This window comes from Mus musculus, chromosome 13, assembly GCF_000001635.26.
Source record: "Mus musculus strain C57BL/6J chromosome 13, GRCm38.p6 C57BL/6J".
Taxonomy (NCBI): Eukaryota; Metazoa; Chordata; class Mammalia; order Rodentia; family Muridae; genus Mus; species Mus musculus.
Window position 1 is genome coordinate 35,801,261 of NC_000079.6, and position 20,300 is coordinate 35,821,560.

Below are 20,300 nucleotides of genomic sequence, written 5' to 3' on the forward strand. Positions count from 1 at the left end.
ATTAACATAGAAAGGCCGTGCATGATTTTCTTGTTCTTTGGAGCAAAGATGAGGTTACTTCATGGTCAAGAGGAGAGGCTCACGGTCCTCACCAGCTTCCTTGTCATTTGTAGTTAGCCTCACTCCTGACTGAGCCATCCGGACTCTGACAAACAGGGTTTCCTGTTGTAAAAAGGCTCTCTCCATGAGGCTGAGTGATGAAAAGTTTCTCCAAGGAAGCCATTGTTTTCCACAAATATATCAAAAGCAATTTTAAAAAAAATTAAGCCACATTTCTTAGGTTTGTATAGGTGTATAAAACTCAGGGCTGAAACAGGCTGGCCTTACTGCTGCATCCATCCCCTGGCCTCTTGTGGGACTTGAAACCATTTGCAAAGGCACAAGAAGCTTGCTTGTGTGTTTCTGAAGAAGACAGGACCTAGTTTTTTTTGTTTTGTTTTTTGTTTTGTTTTGTTTTTTTTTTTTAAAGATTTGGAAATAATGGTGGCTAAGAAGATACCATTGTTGTTTGTTTGTTTTTTAATATATATTTTCAAATTGAAGTATACTGAAACCTTAAGCCAATTCGATCTGGACCTAAGCTCTTGCCTTAAAGCACAGAAGAGCAAAGCTGAGCTAGATTTTGGCTGCACAGGAGGAGGGAGATCTCCTAAGAAGACCCCACAGTAGCACCAAGTGTAGAGGGGCTCAGCAGCAATTGGGAGCAAGAAGCCAAGGAAATAGCTATTCTTCTAGACCCCTTCCCGATGGAAGTCAGCTGTCAACCAGTACAGTCCAGGTAGAATAGATACCTCCAAACAAGCCCTGGGAGTCTTTACCACTGGTAGATTCTCGTCATCAAAAGATATTTTGGAGGAAAAAGAAGAAACCAGAGCCAGAAAAATGAGAGAAAGGATGTGGAAGAGGTAGCAGGAGTGTTTGAACATTCTCAGCTACACAGCAGCCAACATTAATGTTGATGAATTTGGGAGAAATAAAAATCAAGTGAGAGTTTTATAGCATCAGGAAGACCCTCAAGAATAACGTTATTTCCTGTTCTGTTATTGTGATAGGAGGAAGTATGATGTTTAGATGTAATTCTTTGTTGTTTTTCTGTTGCTGTTTACAAATGCCCTCACAAAAGCAACTGGATGATGAAAGTGTTTATTGTGTCTCAGTCTCAGGATGCAGTCCATCCTGGCAGGGATGCCGAGGCAGTGGGAGCTGCAAGCAGCTATCTACACATTGTGCTCATTATCAAGAAGCAAAGAGCAGTGAGTGCTTGTTGTGCTCAGGTCACTTTGGGTTCCTAGCCCAGGGAATGGTGCCACCCACTGTGGGCAAGTCTTCCCACCTCGGTAAACCTCGGCTTATTACCAAGATAAGCTGTGGGCATAACCCAGAGGCCCACTTCCTAGATGACTGTCAGTCTAATCAGCTTGGCATTTGGAATTAACTGTCACTCAGCTGTCACAAGCATATTAGAAGATTTAAGGGCAGCCACTTAAAACCATACAACTCATGAAAAGGGAAAAAGAAATGCATAAAACAAGAATAAATAGAATGAAATCATCAAAATTGATACAGGTAACAATCACAATAATATGCTAGAGTATCAGATACATAAAATAGAATTTTTTAAAGTCGAAAAGACAAAGATGCCCCTCTCCACCTTTCTTCCCTTCACCTGCTCTCTCTTCCCCTTCCCCTTCCTCCTGTCCTCCAGATGGGGTCTCACTATTTAGCAGTAGCTGACCTTGAACTCACAGAGAAACACTTACTTCTTCTTTCTACATGCTAAATTAAAATTATGTGGCACCATGCCTGACAAATGCATTCTTAATTTATCCTTGCACCAAGCCGCAAAGTAGCAAACACCGAGAAAGACTAAAATTCACAATATGTTCTGATTGTAAGTTCCTAGATTAGAAACAATGTTTAATTAAACATTTTGAAATTTTAAACTCATTATCTTGTGAGCCTTTGAGGAAATCAAAAGGGAATTAAGAGAACACCTAAAACCGAATTGTTGTTAGCATTGTGTTTGAATTACAGATTACAGGAACAACATCAGGAAAGTCAAAGGAAAAAACAAGAACAGAAAATAATAAGAGAAAATAAAAGCACGGATTCTTTTGAGGATACAGATCTAAAATTTGACCCTTTAAAAAAGAAGGACGAGAGGATTGAGCTAAACATTGTGAATGAAAAGGAGATCGTGTCTGTCTTTATCAAGGTAGACATAGCAATGTGTGTAATATAAATGATCGCCCAGATTGATTCAAGATAAAGGAGCACATTAAGGACGTGGAGCCAGCGTATGGACAAGACCCTCACACTTGCACAGTACCATTCCAGACCCAGAGACCTAACTGGTATCCCCTCCCCATTCAGAAGAGTGAATTGCCCAAATCCCACCTCTGCTTTGATTTCTCTTCCGTTTTCAAACCAGTACAAAATCTCTACCACAAAAGAACAGTGAATGGACTCCTTAAGCCCACCAGGTCTCTTCATGCTAACAGTTACATGCTTTGCCATTTGTATTTCATCTGTGAACTCACAGCTTTTCTTGGTAGTTTAATTTGTTGTTTTGGATGTGTTTTAAAGCAAAATCTGTTCTTCAGATGGTTCTTAGCTTACAGTAGAGCTATGTTTTGACTAACCTACTGCAACTTGAAAATACCCTAAAGTCAAAAGCAGCTGCCACCCTTGGTACCACCCACAGAGCTCTGCAAAGGTGTGGTAGAGATCCAGGTGTTTACCCTCCTGCTTGCTTCCTCCAGTCACCTTGCTAGCTGGAAGCTTGGCTCACCACCACAAAACAATCTGTTGACAGCAGCTGAAGGATGGCTATGCAGACTTGACACATTTAGAGAAGAGAGAACAGGAAGGGAGACGCAGTCAGGGTTACTGACAGGGAGGGAGTGGCAGTGGGAACCGAGAGAGTAGCATCCCCAAAACAAGTGGCTTCAAGAGGGGATGATTAAGAATGCCAGGCCACATTAGAGCTTCGAGGCTTCAGGCGTGTGGAGGAGTAAGTTGGTAAGTCCTTTGTACTAGGTTTTGGGGGAGAATATTTCAGGGCTTTGTATACTTAGTCAAGCACACAATGGTAGATTAAGGAATATATATTCGTAAAAACTGACTTTACTTAGGGAATAAGAGTGGAAATGGGCAGTAACTGACTGGAAGAACACACAGACATGTGAAGAGAGGCGTCTGCCAGTGAGTACACAGAGCAGACCTTTGAGCTCTGTAGAGGCATCACGATAGGAGTCTGCTTTGAGATACTGATGCTACAAGATGGGTTTTTTGTTGTTGTTGTTGTTTTGGGGTTTTTTTGTTTTTGTTTTTTGTTTGGTTGGTTGGTTGGTTTTTTGGATTTTCGAGACAAGAGTTTCTCTGTGTAGACCTGGCTGTCATGGAACTCACTTTGTAGACCAGGCTGGCCTTCAACTCAGAAATCTGCCTGCCTCTGCCTCCCGAGAGCTGGGACTAAAGGTGTGCGCCACCACGATTTCTGTCGATGTAGTCAAGTCACCCTGCCTCCTAAACAGCCTTGTCTGCCAGTAGACTTCCATGTGCATGCAAGTGTCCACTTAGGGTTTGAGTTGTGTTTTGTGGGCTGTAGAACAGCCTTGTTATATTTCATACAGGGTTGAGTTTTATTCCTCTGATGGATGAGCTCTGTTAGCAGAAGGCTGGGTTTCTAACAACAGAGTAACAGCTTATAATTGAGAACATTTTTAATTAAACCCAGTGGGTGAGATGTACAAATGTTTCTTCTGTGAAGAGCCTATCTTGTGCCTGATATATTCTGTATTTAGTTTAGTTTTGACATGCTTTGGGGTTTGTATTATGTTCTTTGCTTTTCTTTTTGCTGTAAAATATGTAGCTAAAGCAGCTTAGAAGAGGAGATTCATTGGGGCTCACAGTTTAAGAGAACACAGTCGTGACAGGGTCTCAAAGCCAGGAGTTGCTCACTGTCACAGCGGAGGGAGCACAGTCAGTCATGACAGGGAGGCAGGGCTGGGAGCTACTTTTGTGGCCAAGGGAGCTTTGCTGACAGCTCTGCCGCTCAGGAAGTAGGTGACAGGTATGAGCCCACACTCCTCAGCCACCAGCTTCTCCAGCTAAGCCCTTCTAAAGGTTCCCAGACCACTTCTAACCTCCACCCGCTGGTTCAAACACACGAGCCTGGCCAGAGCCTTTATAGTCAAGTCATTACAGGGCTGAGTGTTTTGCTCATGGAACATGAGTTTTAAAGTGAGTGTTTTGGCAAAATTTTTAAAATTTAAGATAAATTCAGATAAACTGTAGTTTTTAACTTTTCTGTGGTGTTATGAAAATAGAGCCAGACAAAAAATTCCCAGCCTCAGAATTTCTAGTTATTTTTAGCCCCTCTACAGTTCCATCTTTGTCTCTCCATTTAATAAAGCTAGGCTGTACAGCATAGTACCAGTCATTCAGACACACAACAGAAATTCCTTTATGTGACTTTTTCAAGCTTTCCATTTAGCATGTTTGGTCTGTGTGGCCTGAGAGAAACAGCAACGCTGTCTGCTGTTGTGAGGCAGCTGAAGAGGACACAGTTGTGAAGTGAGTGCATGGTTGTGTTTGCAGTTGTGGCATTGTGTGAAGTGGTTCTGATTCACCCTGTGTATTCAGCACACACATGAAGGCTTGGTTCAGTTTGTAATTTGTGGAGTATAAAAGCAGCAGACACACACACACACGTTAATTTGTACCAGATGCTATTCTGCACGTATTCAGGAGAGAGGGGGAAGGGGGAGGAGGAGAGAGAGAAAGATAGACAAACCTGGGAATGTGGCTTATTAGCCTTGTCTTTTTTTCAGCAGCATTTCCCTTAATGTTTTTAATTTATTTTGATTTGGGTAAACCTCTTAAGAAGAAAGTGAATCGGGGCTGGCAAGACAGTTAGGTAGATAAACTCATTTGCTGCCAAGTCTGACAGCTTGAGTTTGATTGATTCAAAAATGGGTGGATAATGTAACAAGTGTCAGAACTTCCAGCGAGAAAGATCCGTTTCATCTTTTTATTCATAGAGAACTTTTGATCTCATTGAGGCAGAGTGGCCTTGTACACACTCACGTATGCGCTGTGATCTCACTGCTGTGCGTCTAGTGCCCACAGGACAGGGGAGAAGTAGATCAGGCCATCACTGTGCTGTGCGGTAGTCGGGATGGGTGGAAATTCACACATGCTAATAACCTAAGCAACAGCCTTTCTCCTTTGTCTTTGTTCTGGAAGTTAGCTTAATATGTAACACTTTGGAAAACATGTGAAGTGCAGCAGCCTTACTTCTGCCAACCTGCATTAAGAATAAACCGGGTGAATGCAATAATGAAGGTAGTAACACGAGGCATAGTGTGCTGGGCTTTAAGATGGTTCAAGATGGTTGAATGCCCGGGCACATAGGCAGGGGATGCAGCCACATGTAGCACAGCCATGGAGTCTTCCTCTCACCTGCCCACTGGCTCTCCTGCTCTCCGCCTGCCTAGCGTGAACATGTGTGGTTATCTCCAATTCCTTCCTTGGAATCCCTTAGCTGCGTTCCCAACTAGTAAGTAGACAGCTTTAAACCCCCCATGCTCACTGTAAGGTTGGGGCGCTCTGTGAAATCCACACTTGGCCTCCCAAGAGCTTCCTCACAGCCTGGTAAGCCTTACACTCGGGTGAGATGAGATGATATTTGTGTTTACTGGTGCTTCGTTTTTCTTTATGGGTCGCTTAGAATTTGTCCCACTCTGTTTGTAGTGCTGGCTGTACTGATGTGGAAGAGAAAGTTATGCAGTCTCAATCTTCTTATGCACAGCATCTCTGCCTGACTTTGTGGTGCCTCTGTTTTGTGCACATGCACATGTGTTCAGTGTTGGCATTGGGAATGGCTATGTGCTTCACCACCGCTTAGGCCTTGGGAACTATTATGCTGGGTTCCTCATAAGAAACTGTTGTGTAGCTGTGGGCCACTGTACCCCTGGTGGCAGTATTTGGTACTGTTAGTCAGAGGTTCTTTTTATGCCAAGAGCCGCGTAGATGGTCTTCTGTTATGTAGGCTGTGTGAGGTCGAGTAGAAGATGCATAGCTCTCAGGTGTATAGAATCTTAACAGACGTATGCACTTGTATAACTACTGTCTGCTAGACACCGGGACCGTTGTCATCCATGAAATTCACTGTGTTCCTTTCATCGCCTCCGCCACACACAAACTTTGTCTAGCATCTTTGTTCAAACGAGTTCTACCATGTAGCTTTTCACTGCCCAGCATACAAGGTTTGGTTGAATCAGTAGCTGTCCTTTGCTCTAACAAGCACCTAACATAAGTCAATTTACAAGAAATGTATTTGGGCTAGGAGTTTCAGAGATTTCAGCCCATGGTTTCTTGGCTCCAGCAGCCAGCAGCCTACCATGATAGGAGCGGGGAGTGGAGGAAGCCGCTTATCTCACCATATCCTGGAAACAGAGACACATATGGGCTGGAGTTCCCAGTGTCCCCTTCAAGTGTCACTCTTAGTTATCTTGTACTAGGAGACCAAGCCTGTAAAACATGTTAAGCAGTACAGTTGTTAAGCCAAGTACAGCTCTCCAGGATAGGAGGCCATGTTGGACAGTGAAACCGAGAGGAGCATCTACCAGGAGGCGTCTTTACAGATTTCTTTATAAAGGTAGAACTAACTTTGTCTCATTTGTATCAGGGTTCTGTCCCCCATCCTCCATTTCAAATATTGGAACACAATCCCTGTTGCGCTGCTGTTGCAAGTTCGCCGGTACCTTCTATCATGTGGGATCACAGAAGCAGCAGCATCTGAGGGGATTGGTCCCTGTTGGGCACGCCAGTCTGCTGACGGAGTAGTAAACTCGTGTTGTTTGTAAATAATGTAAGCAGCCCCAACAGGCAGACACTGGTTGGAGCTGAGTGTGGACTGGTTTGCATCTGTGCCGTCCCGTCCCATTTCCCCACCCACCCACCCACACACCCTGTGGCTTGGGGAGATTTTGATGAAGTCTGTTTTGTCACTTTCTTGTTTTCATGACTATGCTTTTTTGTGACTCTAGAGACTTTTGTCTCCTCCCAGTCTGCAAGGATGGCATCTTTGTGTTTGTCCTAAAAGCTTCATGGTTTTAGATTTTATTCCTGGCCTATGGTAATGAGGATTGTGGTTCCATTTTATCTTATTTTTTAGCAAATAGATGTCCAGTATTCTGGTACCTTAATTTTGTGGTGACAGGTCTCCTGTAGCACAAGCTGGCATTGAAGGAACAAAGTATGTAACTGTGGATACAGTTGAGGGTCTGACTCTCCTGGTGGCTGAGGATCAAATCCCAGGCTTCCTATGTGCTTGTAAGCACTCTGCCAATTGACTAAGCTTTCTTCCCTGATGTCCCACTACTATTTACCAAGAGAACTTGATCAAGTGGGCTCTGGATGCCTTTATAGAGTCAGTGTATGGCTGCACAGATGGGTGTCTGTCTGGATAACTCCCTTAGGTTTTGCTTACCGTGGCTGGTATCCCCATGCTCCTTTGAAAGGATAACTTAGGACTCTGCTTACCTGCCTGTTTGCTATCCCTGTCTCTTTCCCCAAATCTCCCAGGGTCTTCAACCCTCTGATCTGGTCTTCCTTCCGTGGAGTAGCCACTTTGGAATAAATGACTCAGATGGGAAGAGTGTAGGGAAGCCCGAAGGGCTCATTGGAAGTACCAAACTGAAGAACTGGGTAGCATCCTGGCTTTTTGTGACAAAGTGGCAGAGTGCTGTCCTCTTCCCCTAAGCAGAGCTTCTGGTCTGGCTCTGGCTCTCACTCCGGGGAGGCGGGGGCTGGGGGCATATACACTCAGTCTATAGAGTTCTCCATCTGCAGTGCCCTGACCTGGGGTGCTGGTGGTTCAGGTAACCCACAAACTGTGATGCCCCCTAGCTGTTTCCCTGCAGCTTCATAGGCATCGAAGACTAACGGAACATGACATTCCTGCTCTTGGGAGGAAGGCCAGAGTCTTCACAGTTCTCTTCTGTGACTCTTAGTGCATGTGTACCTAGTCTCTATGGTTGGCTAGCTTCGGTTCTGTTGCTTAGAAAACCACAAATGGCAGATTAAAATCACCATTCTTTCAAACTGCAGAATTGTTGGGGGCCACACATGATTGTCCCAGGTGAGGACCAACCTGCTCTGGGCCTCAGTGCTGAAAAGACTACACAGAACTGACTTAGTCACCCCAGGGGAAGGATGGTGCCACCTGGCTAGTCAGATGCACAACAGGAGAAGTGGACTGACTGTTTTTACACAAGCCCTCCAGAAAAAGGACAAGCTTCCATACTTTGGACTGAACCATTCATCTTAACTGTGACACGGTGCTTCCCAGAGCCACTGTGTTCTGTTGGGACTGTATTTCTTCTGTAAAGGCCAGGCCTTATCTCTCTACAAAATGTGATAACTTTCATCTTAAGGTTGAAGTAGAGCCCCAGGTACCCACAGAGAGAAACTATCAGGTCATATGGCCTTCATATCTCTGAGATAGTGGGAATCTCTCCAGAATGAAATTCTGCTGATTATTGGATCAGCTCAAAAGGGATCATTATGTAGCTGCGAGTGTGTTCTTTATGGGCCCTTGCCCTGTGTGAGCCAAAGACAGAATGGCAGGATGTTCATCCAGAACTCTCTCTGAAATTATCTTGGCACTGGAAGATTCTATGTTAACCTTGACTCACTGGCCAGGGTTTTATGGATGATAGAACATCCTGTATTTCCTCACTTGGGCCACAACAAGATCTTTGCACACACTAAAGCAGCCAGTTACACTTATGTTAATGGCCTCAGCCAAGAAAAACGACATGTCAGCTCAGTGAATGAATTCTGTTTCAATACTATTTGACATCTTTATGCAGCCCGCCAGACATAATTAAGAGACATGTTTTTCATGTGGATTCACATTTCCATTTGGGTTCGTGTACTCTGAAGAAGTTCGTTAGCGGTGTTTTTTACAGAGAAGAACCACTCGCAACAGAATCTGTCTTTATCTGGAAATATTTAGCACAATCTTAGGTTCACAACACAAAGTGCAGACTTGTTTTGAGCAGAGAGTAAAGATAGGGAGCTTAGGAAGAGACCTACAGCCTCCTCCTTTATCAACAGACTACAGCAAAGTGGTTCGTTGTTGGAAATGGTGGATGTGTGTTCAGGCAGCCCACAGCTGAGGGGCGGCAGCTTTTTGATTGACAGAAGGAAAGGTAACCATTGTGGTACCTTACAGAGCAGTTTCTGAAGTTCTGTGCTAGTTCATCCTCCCCTTTTTCACAGATGCTGGCCTTTCCCCTACCTCTATTAATGCACTGTATATTTCTGGACTCAATACAATAAGTATATAGACTTTATGTGGAATTGTATTATTGTGTCTAGCACACAGAAGGATGATATGTTACAAGTCTTTGTTCCCATAAATACAGCATTATAATGTATGAAACCCACAATGACAACCCCTAAAACAACAACAACCAAACAAAACAAAACAGGGCAGGAAAAGGGACATCACCAACCTCAGACAGGATCCGATGAGGGTGTAAATGGGCAGAGGATGTGTTCACTGTCTGACAAACAGCACCTTAAATATGTTGTACACTTCTTTTCTGTGTCCATTATTCCCAAACTTGAACTCAACTTGAACTCTTAGCAGAGTTCTCTTTTACAGGACAGGAGTCATTTCTCTGCCTTTATTTTCAGTATTATTCTGTAGATGTATCTGTAGAGTCATCCCACTTACCTGTAACTTCTTCCAGTTGCATATGCTACTTGTAAAGAAATGTGACTGTCTGGGGAGGTGGCCCAGTGAATGAAGCACTTGCTACATAAGTGTAAGACCTTGAGTTTGAATCTGCAAAACTTGGCAAAAATCTGGATTCTGAGAACATGCCCACAATCCCAGCGCTCTTACAGTAAGATGGGAAATGGAAACGGAATGGCACTGAGAGGCTGGTGGGTCAGTGGCAGTGTGTGTGCTGAGCTGTTTTTTTTTAATTTGGTGCTACACTTAGCTCGTTCCATACTATTATATACTAAAAGCTTGTTGTCTACCTCGTTGCTTTAGGCAGTACCTGGTGTGTAAATTGCTCATCAGTCTGATCCCATTAAATCTAGGCAGGAGTGGTTTCTGAAACCATTTGTGCTTAACCCATAGGGCTCAGTCAATTTTCCCCGCAGTTTCATTCTTTTACTGACCAAAGTGTCTTCTGGCTTAGCCTCTTGCTCTTGTTTTTTGGCCACCTTTAGGTGGGAATTTCCCCGCACCGCACCATGCAGCAAGCCACGTGTTATCTGGGGTGTCTTACAGATGTCCTCTCCCAGGACAAAATGTTTGAAGCACTGCTGAGTTACTGACCTGCTCTGCTCACGCCACCTGCCCCTGGGCCTGAGTCCAAACCCAGCACTGCCTGCCTACCCTGGAGTAGAGCCTCCTGTGCATTGGGCTGGCTGGAGGAATCCCTTGATTTTTTGCTTCTTCTCATCAGGGAATTCACATCCTGCTTATTCAGAGACTCTTTGCTACTTTGGAGTGATGTCTACTGAGCCCCTCGCTCCCGACCCCAGAGGGAAGCGCCATTGCTTTTTGAGGCATTTGCACATCCAGCACTGGAGACAGCAGCTCTTTGCTTCAGGGTTAGCCCATCTTCTGCAAAGCAAAAGCTGATGTGGGTTGCTTCCCTGTTGTCAGGATCCACTCCCCTCTCCTTTCTCTGGGGGTTTCTTTATAGTGTCTTCAGATAGTTGTGTTTAAATCTTCCTCGTTTCTGGCTGTGGAACGCTCTATTTTTGTAATACAGATGCTCAACTTAGGATGGGATTACCTCCCAGTAAACCTGTTAGAAGTTGAAAAAAATTTTTTTTCTTTAAAAAAAAAGAAAAGCCTTTCACACAGTCCCCCAGGAGCATCGCAGCTTAGCCGCGCAGCACCCCATAGAGAGTCAGCTGTTTCCCCTGGTGACAGGCACTGCAGCTGTGCAGCACAGCAGGACCCAGCTGTGTTCTCACTAGCCTTGAAGGTCAGGATGCCAAAGTCAGAAGTACGTTTCTATGGAGTTTATATTTCTTTCATGCCCGCATAAAGCCAGAAAGTGTGTCAGACCTGGAAACTATCCTTAAAACTCGAGGCAACTTTTCTTGCTCTCAACAGTCGTGACAACTTTTCCAGTGGCTTGTATGCCTTCTTCACCTCCTGCGTCTTACAGGTTATCAAAGTTCTTTTTCTGCAAGTAGGGTTTTGTGTTACTTTCTCCACCCTGCATTGCCTGTGGCTTCATACTGGTCCAGGGAGCCTCCTCATACTCCTGAGCAAACATGCTACCCCAGGGACCGTCTGGACAGTGATCTGATGTGCCAGATTTCTGCTGTCCGGGCTTTGCAACTAGCAACGGCCTTTTGCATGTCTTGCTCTGGATTTCCTTAAACTGCAATGGTAGTGGAGTTAGGTCCTCTTTGCTTGCACCCATACTGAGCCTTTCTGCCCGGTGTTCTGTTCTGTTTTCTGCAGCCCTGGGCACCTCGGTGCGCATTGCTGGACCCAGACTATGGTCCAAATAAGATGACTTGGGTGTGGGTGTTCAGCTGCTCCTTGGAGATTAGCTTAGTTTTGCAAACCATCAACAGGGGTCTGTAACCTTACAGAAGGCTGGGTTTGTTTTACTTGTCCTACACTTTAGCTTTTAGATTGAGTTTTAGAAGAAAATCTTAACTTCAGTAACAACCAAGACCATAGAGAGGTTGGATTTTCAGTTAAATTTTCATTCCGTATGTGGCTGTGGGTAACATTATTATAGACGGTGGTTTGGTTGAAATTTTCTTGCCTCCTTCCTTTGTTGAGTCCTAGGGCTTTTCTGTGGGTCTGCATGTTAGCTCCTTCCACAGAGCATTAGTTTCTATGAAATTCTTGCCATTGACTCTGTGTCACTGGAGTGGCACCTCTATACATACTGTGAGAAAGGCAACTTCCTAAGAGGTTTTGGAAACAGCTGTCTGGGGTGTAGCAGCTCAGAAAGGGTCTGAGGCTTGAAGACAGATGAGTTTTAATGAGCATCTGTGACCATTTTCTCCCTGGCCACTGTGAAAAGTCTCGGAAGATAATTTCAGGTTTACCATTTCAACAGTTTGTTTAATGTAAGTGATGTGTGTTTGCAGGTGAACGTTAGCCACTCCAGTCTATAGTCAACCCACAGCAGCTAGCTTCCTGTGTCATAGGAGACAGTGTCTTCCTGCTGGGGTGGAACACACTCATGTGCCCAGTTGTGTGAAGTTTGTATTTGGTACCTCGTGCAGTCTTGAGTCTCCTGTAATTCCCCCTCTCTAACACCAGGTTTATTGCCTCTTGTCCCTGGTGGTGTGTCAGCCTACATGCTGAATCCATCACAAGACTGAGTTGCAAGTCTCCACCGAGTGTCTGATTGTTCTCCTGCCATCTATGAGTGGCTAGCAACTACAGACTATGGTGGATTCAAAAATGGGCTTTATATTTTAAATAATGTAATAAGTTAAAATATAATAAGTTATAAATAAGTTATAGTACGGGAAACAGAAGACTCTACATTTTTAGGTTTTTTAGGTGTCACTGATTTTTGTTGATTCTACTTTCTTGACTCTGAGAAGAGTTGAGTGGTTGGAAGGTCATGTGACCATGAAGCTTAAAGCATCTGTTCTTTAGCAGTACCCACTGGCTCAGTGTTGCCTTCTTTTAGCATCTCTGAACAGCCCAGCCCTGAATGGTTGAGAAGCCCACACTGTGTCAGGTAACTGCGGAGGCTGATTCCTATACTGTATCTCCTTTGGCAAAGCGGCAGGGTCCTGGGGGCCCAAAGGAGAAAAGCCTGCATTCAGGGAAATGGGAGAGAAAAAGAAGCCGTTCTGTGTCCTCTCACAGTCACCTCGGCTTTAGGGACATGAAATGAGGGAAAGAGGGTGTACTGGTTGAGTGCACGCTTTTGGGGTAGAAATAGATTTAGGGGAGCAAAACAGCATTAAACATAGTTTTCCTTTAAGATGTAATCAGTTTCCCACACACAGTTAAAAACTTTTAAACTACAGCTGCCAGGAGATGGATTTTTGAAAGGCTTCCCAAGAGAAGGAGTGTGTCAGGTCTTTGCAGAGCTCTCCTGTGTTACCAGCTGCACAGAACAGCTCACACCTACCTGACCGCAGTTCTGGATGCAGGAGATCTGTTGGTGGTGAAATCTGCTTCCCACTGAGACAAATCTTTCCGTTCTTAATTCTCCTCACATAGAAGTAATAGTGAATGTTTAAATTGAGGCTGGTCTCCAGTTAAGGGCTTTAATTCTGTCTGTATCTTAAGTAACTGTGTTGGAGAATTTGTCCCTTTTTTTTATTTTTATTGTTTTTAAGGAATAAAAAATCTTTAAGATAAAGATGGGACATTTCCACAAGCTTGTGCTCTTATAGTTAGTCAACAAGCATTATTTGGAGTATTAGAGAAATTGGTACACGCTGGATCTTCTAGCCTGGAATTTTACAAGGAATGTGCTGATGTTCTTGGAAATTGCTGGGCTTAGCCCTTTGTGGCCTTAATTAATAGCTGTTGGCTGATACACAAAGTCACACCTGACCCCTGTGGTCAGTCTGGTGCTTTTTACATTAAGTGTGAGTGTCAACAGTCGATTATAGGTGTTTCTGCAATAACATGTGGGCGTTCTTGTCAAATATTTTCCTTCGTCTGAATTGTCAAGTCTGCGGTCTACACTTAGAATGTCAAATAATAGAATGCATTACAATAATAGATGCAAATTTGATACACAACATGTCAGTCATCACTAAAGGATCAACATCATCTTCTTTCAAAGGTGTTAGCGTTTTTAAAACCAGGATTTGAGGGGAAATGGCCTGACTGTCCTAGAGCATTCCATCCATTAAGAGGAACATGCCTTGTCGGTTGTTTCAAAGTCATTCACTCACACTCCTTTGGTTGAGCAGAAGGCTCTCGCTGTTCCTAGCTTATCGCTTGCTGCTGGTCACCTAAGAGTGGCCAGCACAGGCTTCCAATGGTTGATGCTGCCCCACCTGTGATCGTTAGAACCAACTCAGGCAGAGGCGCCGAGTGTCACAATGAAAAAGCCCTTTTGAATCATAAAGAAACTAGCTACCTCATGCACATCTGCGGATGTATTTTTGGTTTTACAGCTACAAGTGTATTTCTAGTTTATACTGAAAATGAAGATACATTTCTGAAATTCCAGTACTTCTTGTGGTTAAAACACAACTGATGTCTTAAGATAAGGTCCTTCTGTTATAGACCTGGCTGACCTTGAATTGGCAAGTCTTCCTGCTTAGCCCCGACTTTTAGGAGGCTGTATCATTTCTGTTTGTTTTGTTGTACATGTGGCTTAAAAAATGTTTTGACTAATACTAACATCATAAAAATTCATGTTAATGGGATGCCATATAACATTTTGATTTGTGTATACTATTCATACGTTTTGAATATAAAATGTAGGCATGTAGTTTGAGCTCATTGCAAAGGAGTTGCTTGTATGGCAGGTGGCAGTGATGATGTTGGTGGAGGTGGTGATGGTGTTGGCGATGCTAATGAATGTTTCCTTGTTAAACTTGTAGCTTTCTCGAGTAATGAGGTTTGTTTCTAACCTTTCTCTCACACATAGGTGGAAAGTATCGTTGACAAAAGGAAAAACAAGAAAGGGAAGACAGAATATCTGGTGCGGTGGAAAGGCTATGACAGTGAGGATGACACGTGGGAGCCTGAGCAGCACCTGGTGAACTGTGAGGAATACATCCATGACTTCAACCGGCGCCACAACGAGAGGCAAAAGGAAGGTAGCCTGGCTCGTGCCAGCAGAGCCTCCCCCAGCAACGCCCGGAAGCAGATTTCCAGGTCCACCCACAGCACTCTCTCCAAGACCAACTCCAAAGCACTTGTGGTAGGCAAAGATCATGAGTCCAAAAGCAGCCAGCTGTTGGCTGCCAGCCAGAAGTTCAGGAAAAACCCAGCCCCATCTCTTGCAAACCGCAAGAACATGGACCTCGCCAAGTCAGGGATCAAAATTCTCGTGCCTAAGAGCCCCGTTAAGGGCAGGACCTCGGTTGATGGCTTTCAGGGGGAGAGCCCCGAGAAGCTGGACCCTGTGGATCAGGGTGCCGAGGACACTGTAGCCCCAGAGGTGACTGCAGAGAAGCCCACTGGGGCTTTGCTGGGCCCTGGTGCGGAGCGAGCCAGGATGGGGAGCAGGCCCCGAATACATCCACTAGTGCCTCAGGTTTCTGGCCCCGTGACTGCTGCCATGGCCACAGGCTTAGCTGTTAATGGAAAAGGTGAGTGTCCACAGGAGTGTGAAAGGCTTTGTTCACATGCTGGGCAGTGATGCTAGAGGGATCCTCTAGAAGGGTCCTCAAAGCCTGGGGTGGGGGTGGGGTGGGTCCCAGGCCTTTGGGAGGTCTTGATGTTTTTCTTTCTTCAAAGCCCTTGTTACTCATCACAAATCAGCACTGGCTCTTCCTGCACCCATGGCTGTGCCACACTGCACCGCTCTGTACAGGCTCTCTCCCTAAACAGTCTGGTGGTATTTTTATAGCAGGTTTTATGACGCCATCTACATCTCTTACACACAGCTTGGTTAAGAACCTACCTGCGGTTTCTCACATGGCCAGCATGGATTAAAACACCATACCCTTTATTTTGCTTGCCCATGTGAATCAACAGAAATGCTTCCAGTGAAGGGTGTCTCTAGGAGTTTGGTCTGTTTCTCGATGTCACACCTGTCACATCTGTTGCATCTTGTTTGGGAGTAGAAGCTTGCTCAGCCGGGTGCTGTCTGTCACCATCTTCTTGCTTCTCAGTAGCCATGACCTGCCCATCTCCTAAGATGGCCTTCCAGGGGCCTTTCCCCTTTCCTCTTGCTCATCACACTTTAATGCTTGCCTGTTTTTCATACTTCTCTCATTCAGACCCCACTGGCCATGCTGGTCTTTCACAGTCTTGATCCTGTCTTCTTGCCACTGCTAGTTTTAGATTTTATTCTGTATAAGAGACTTCCAGTGAAACCCAGAGCCACATGCTAACCATACAGGGGCTGTATTGAGTCACACTCCCAGCAGCTAACTCTACAGTAGCTTTCCATAGCTCTCCTGCTACCTGCCTTCTGACATCTCCCATCCTTTTCATTCATATAATGGACAGAGTGGTATCCTCTGACCAAGCTAGTGAGCTCACCTCCTTAAGCAGCAGGAACACTTCTGGGTACCCTTGGGCCCCTGCCCCAACCTGTGCGGGCATCATGACAGCATACCCTGAGCTGTGGTTCTCGTCTGCCCCCTGAGCTTCACTTGGATCTCAGGCTCTACCTCCTGAACCCCTTCCCTTCCTGGCCCTCTTACAGTGTGTCCTCACAGCTCGAACCTCATAGATAGTCTATGGGCTTCTTGGGGAGCCACTTAGCCCCACAGGAAAGAATCACATTAGCATTGTTAGCAATCCTGCCGTGGTATGTGCAACAAGTTTTCCTCTTGGCCTTGACCCGTGTATGCTACCTCAGCTAGCTAGTAACTGAAACCTGATGTCTTGCCAGCATTTCCCAGATATACACTAGACACAAGGTCCTGCTGACATTCCATGGCCATGAGGGTCATAGACATTCAGAGGCAGAGAATACTATTAATCATCTGCTAGTGAGCTCTTGTTTCCCAAGTCCAGAGAAAATGAAAGTTTGTAGAAAGAGCCACAGACACAGAAGGAATCAAAACAAATGTCTCCATTCATTTCCTGTGTTCTCCCCATGGTGCCTCTACTAGTTGAGGGGCATCTGTTTCTGTATTGATGACTTTATGGACATAGACAAGCACTAGTACAGTGGCTGGCAAAGGACAGCCTATAAGGCAGATACCACTCACCACCTGGTTTTGTATGGCATGCAAGCTAAGAGTGAGCTTCACTTTTTCCTAATGACAAGAGGACTGTTCATGTGGAAATAGAATTGTGTGTCTGTGTAAAGTCTGGCTAGAACACAGTTGTGTTCATCTGTGTATGAACTACCCATGTGCTTGTGTCTGCTACAGGGACAGCTGAGTCCTGACAATGCCTGTGTGACTCTTAATTTTACTAGTCCCTGCAACAGGAAGTCACCATTTTTAGGCGTTTATAAACTACCAAGTAGACCGTAAAGGCTTCCAAAGGCCAGCGATCCTCGTTTATCATTCTCAGTAGTTTCTATGTGTTCTGTTCATGGGAGGGAACATATGACATTCAAACCTTGGACTCAGCAAAGGTGAGACTCCAAGTGTACTACTCTAAACCCAGGAGGCCAGCTTTGGTAGATTGCCATGTCAACACATGCTCCCTCATGCCCCAGCGTGAACTGTGCCCCTCTTAAGTTTCCACAGTCTGCAAAACCCACCCTCAGCCAAACCCTCAGATTCTTGTGTAAGAAGAGTACTGGCTCCAGTTTGGGGAATTTGATGGCTTCCCACTTTTACAAAGTTCCTACACTGCTGCAAAGGGTATACGGGCCTAAGAGCTTCAGCTTCTAGTCCTGCTGTGGAGCTCGGATGGTTGTGAAGTATCCCAGCCTGTCTTCTTCACAGTTCATGCTTGCCTTAATGCTTGTTAATCGACCCTGTGCTGGAATACTGATGAGAACAGTCTACACTGAGGGGGTGAATAGAAGCCACTTGAGGATATTTTTAGGATAATAGGAACTGATTCCTTCCAGCCTATGTCGAGTCTAGACTTGCAGATTTATAAGAGTGAGTACCACTGGCGAGTCCTTTCTGAGCAAGTAAGGACTGATACAAAAGCAGCAGAACAAGACTCAGGTAGACCAGTACTCCCTCCTGAGGCAGCGAGAGGTTTTTCTACTACACTATCATGGAAGGCAGTGGGGACAGAGGAGAGACTGTGGTCAGAGCCGTGCCTGCCATGGACTGCTTCTTGAGAAAAGCTTACGGTGGGCTCCTGTAGAACACATGCTCATGAAGGGTAAGGACTTGAAGAGGCCTTTCTGGCCTAGGAGAGGATAGGACAGGCCTTCTACACATTGTCTCTTCTCAGTGAAACACAAGACTGAAGCTCTGTTGGTCCACATGCATAGATTTTTTTTTTAAAGCAGTTGTTTGTTTTTGCTTTCCAGATTCATTTTAGAGCTGTGTAAGAAAACGGGTTTGTTTATCTAAAACTAATTGAAGCAGGTACTGGTAGAATCATTGGGAAATGAAGTATCTTTCTGTTCAAAACATTAATCATATGTTCAAGGGCTGTATTTACCACTGAAAACAGATTAGATTTAGTGTATCACCACCGAATCAGAATGAATGCATTGGGCCATTTTAATACACTGATATAATACTTTCATAGAATAACCATATAGATACAGATATTTGCCTTTTAGCTGTTTTGAGATAAAAAAACAAAGGCTTAGAAGGTGGATGTATAGCTTCTCTCATAAATGTAGCTAAGTTGTTTTCATAATCTTCCACCAGGAGGTCAAAGGTCATTTCTTAAATTGAATTAATTTTACAAAAGAAGCAATTGCTTTTAAAAGCTGTTATTACATAAAAGTTTTTTCTGGTCACAAATTCAAGTATGTAATTGTTCATTTCACAAGTAGGAAATATGAGACAATATTGTCAACAAACTTTACAAAAAAATTAAAACCAGAAGTAAACCCTACCATTGTTACCACACGGAGCTGAACTGCCATCCCAGGAAAGTGACTGGAAGGCCATTCTCTTGCCAAGGATGTGAACTTGTGGCCTGGATCTCTTTCCTCTTACTTTCAAGGAAGTGTGAGTTTTAGGTTAACAGCTGCTCTCTAGTCTCTTAGGCTCTGAAGCAGGGAAGACAAAGAGGACCAGCACTGAGAGGTAATCCCTGGAAATGTTTACTTGAGAAGAAGGGCCATTGAGCAGGGTATAGCAGCAGGTACCCATAATCCCAGCATCCAGGAGGCTGAGGCAGGAGGATTGCTGTGAATTTTAAGCTAGCCTAGGCTACACAGTAAGTTCAGAGGCATAGAGTACTACAGAATAAGGCCAGGAACAGTGAAATGGAAGGAGACACACGTAAGCGTGTGTGTAAACATTTGATTTGGGGGCAGCTGGAATGATGACTCATTGGCTAAGAGCTCTCACTGTTCCTCCAGAGGACCTTGCGGTTCCCAGCACCCACATCGGGTGGCTCACGCCTGTCTGGAATTCCGGTTCCACGAATTCAGACACTATATATATATGTATGTATGTATGTATGTGTGTGTGTGTGTGTGTGTGTGTGTGTGTGTGTATAAGATCTCAAGACCTGAGATTTTATCCTGTCACCCAGGTAAAAGCTAGGTGTGGTGCCACAGGCCTGAAATCTCAATGCTGAAATTAGTTGAGTGCCAGTCTTAGTGAAATGAAAGCTTGCCTCAAAAAGTCGGGTGGAGGGCTGGGGAGATGGTTCATTGGATTAGTAGGTAAAAATGTTTGCCCCACAAGTGTGAGGGCCTAAGTTTCAATCTCACGCAAAAGTCAGGCACGACAGTGTGAGTGGATGTTATCTGATGTAGGCCAGCTAACCTGGTACATCAGCAAAAAATAACAGAGACCCTGTGCCAGGCAATGTGGAAGGGCAACATCCAATACTGTCCTCTGAACCTCCATGCATGCTTGTGCCCCCCAATATACTGTGTGTCTGTCTGTCTGTCCATCCGGGATTGTCCTCTGACCTCCTTCCCCCACCCCCTCTCTCTCTCTCTCACACACACACACACACACACACGCACACACACACATATGCACATACACACAATATGTCTGAGCCCAGTGGACATTTGTCAGAGGAAACCGTTTGTTAGAGCCTCCCGTGTAACTTTATGTTCCCATGCTCCCTGTCACTTCCTGCTCAACACTGAGAAAGGTTATAAAAGTTAAAACCCAGTGAGCAACTACTTGAAAAGCTCCCTACCTTGTGACAGTTGATGCAGGGCTTGTGATGCTCAGTAACAGATGGAGGCCTTTCTTCCTTGTGATGCACTTACTGTACTTTCAATTCTAATAACAGCTCTACCCATTATAAAAAATTGGTTATCCCTAAGAAGTCTTCAAAGTATACAAGTGTAATCACTTTGTTTTAAAACTTATAAATATGCAGGTATTTGCCAGTCTGTGGGGTGTAACTAAGACCCTTCGGGGAAAGGGTTCTTGTGTGTCTCACTGGCAGAACATTTGCCTCACTTGAGCAAGCCACGCTGGGCCTGGCTTATAAATAACATGCATGTATGTGTGCATGCACAAAGCAGGTAATTCCATTTGTTACTTGGAGGTGTAAA

The 20,300-nt window shown here is 44.7% G+C and overlaps 1 protein-coding gene across 6 annotated transcripts in view; it reads left to right on the top strand.

Moving 5' to 3' along the window:
* The window catches only part of Cdyl (chromodomain protein, Y chromosome-like), a 214,247-nt gene that overhangs the window by 141,443 nt on the left and 52,504 nt on the right, over window positions 1-20,300 (top strand). For 5 of the 6 annotated variants that reach the window (XR_382045.4, NR_166191.1, NM_009881.3 and 2 more), the window contains one exon: window positions 14,649-15,315. The exons of the other annotated variant lie outside the window; for it this stretch is intronic. Coding sequence is in view for 3 of the 5 variants with exons in the window: in NM_009881.3 (NP_034011.1) it covers window positions 14,649-15,315 (667 nt within the window). In the remaining 2 variants the exon portion in view is untranslated. The remainder of the gene's footprint in view (window positions 1-14,648; window positions 15,316-20,300) is intronic. 6 annotated transcript variants of the gene reach the window in all.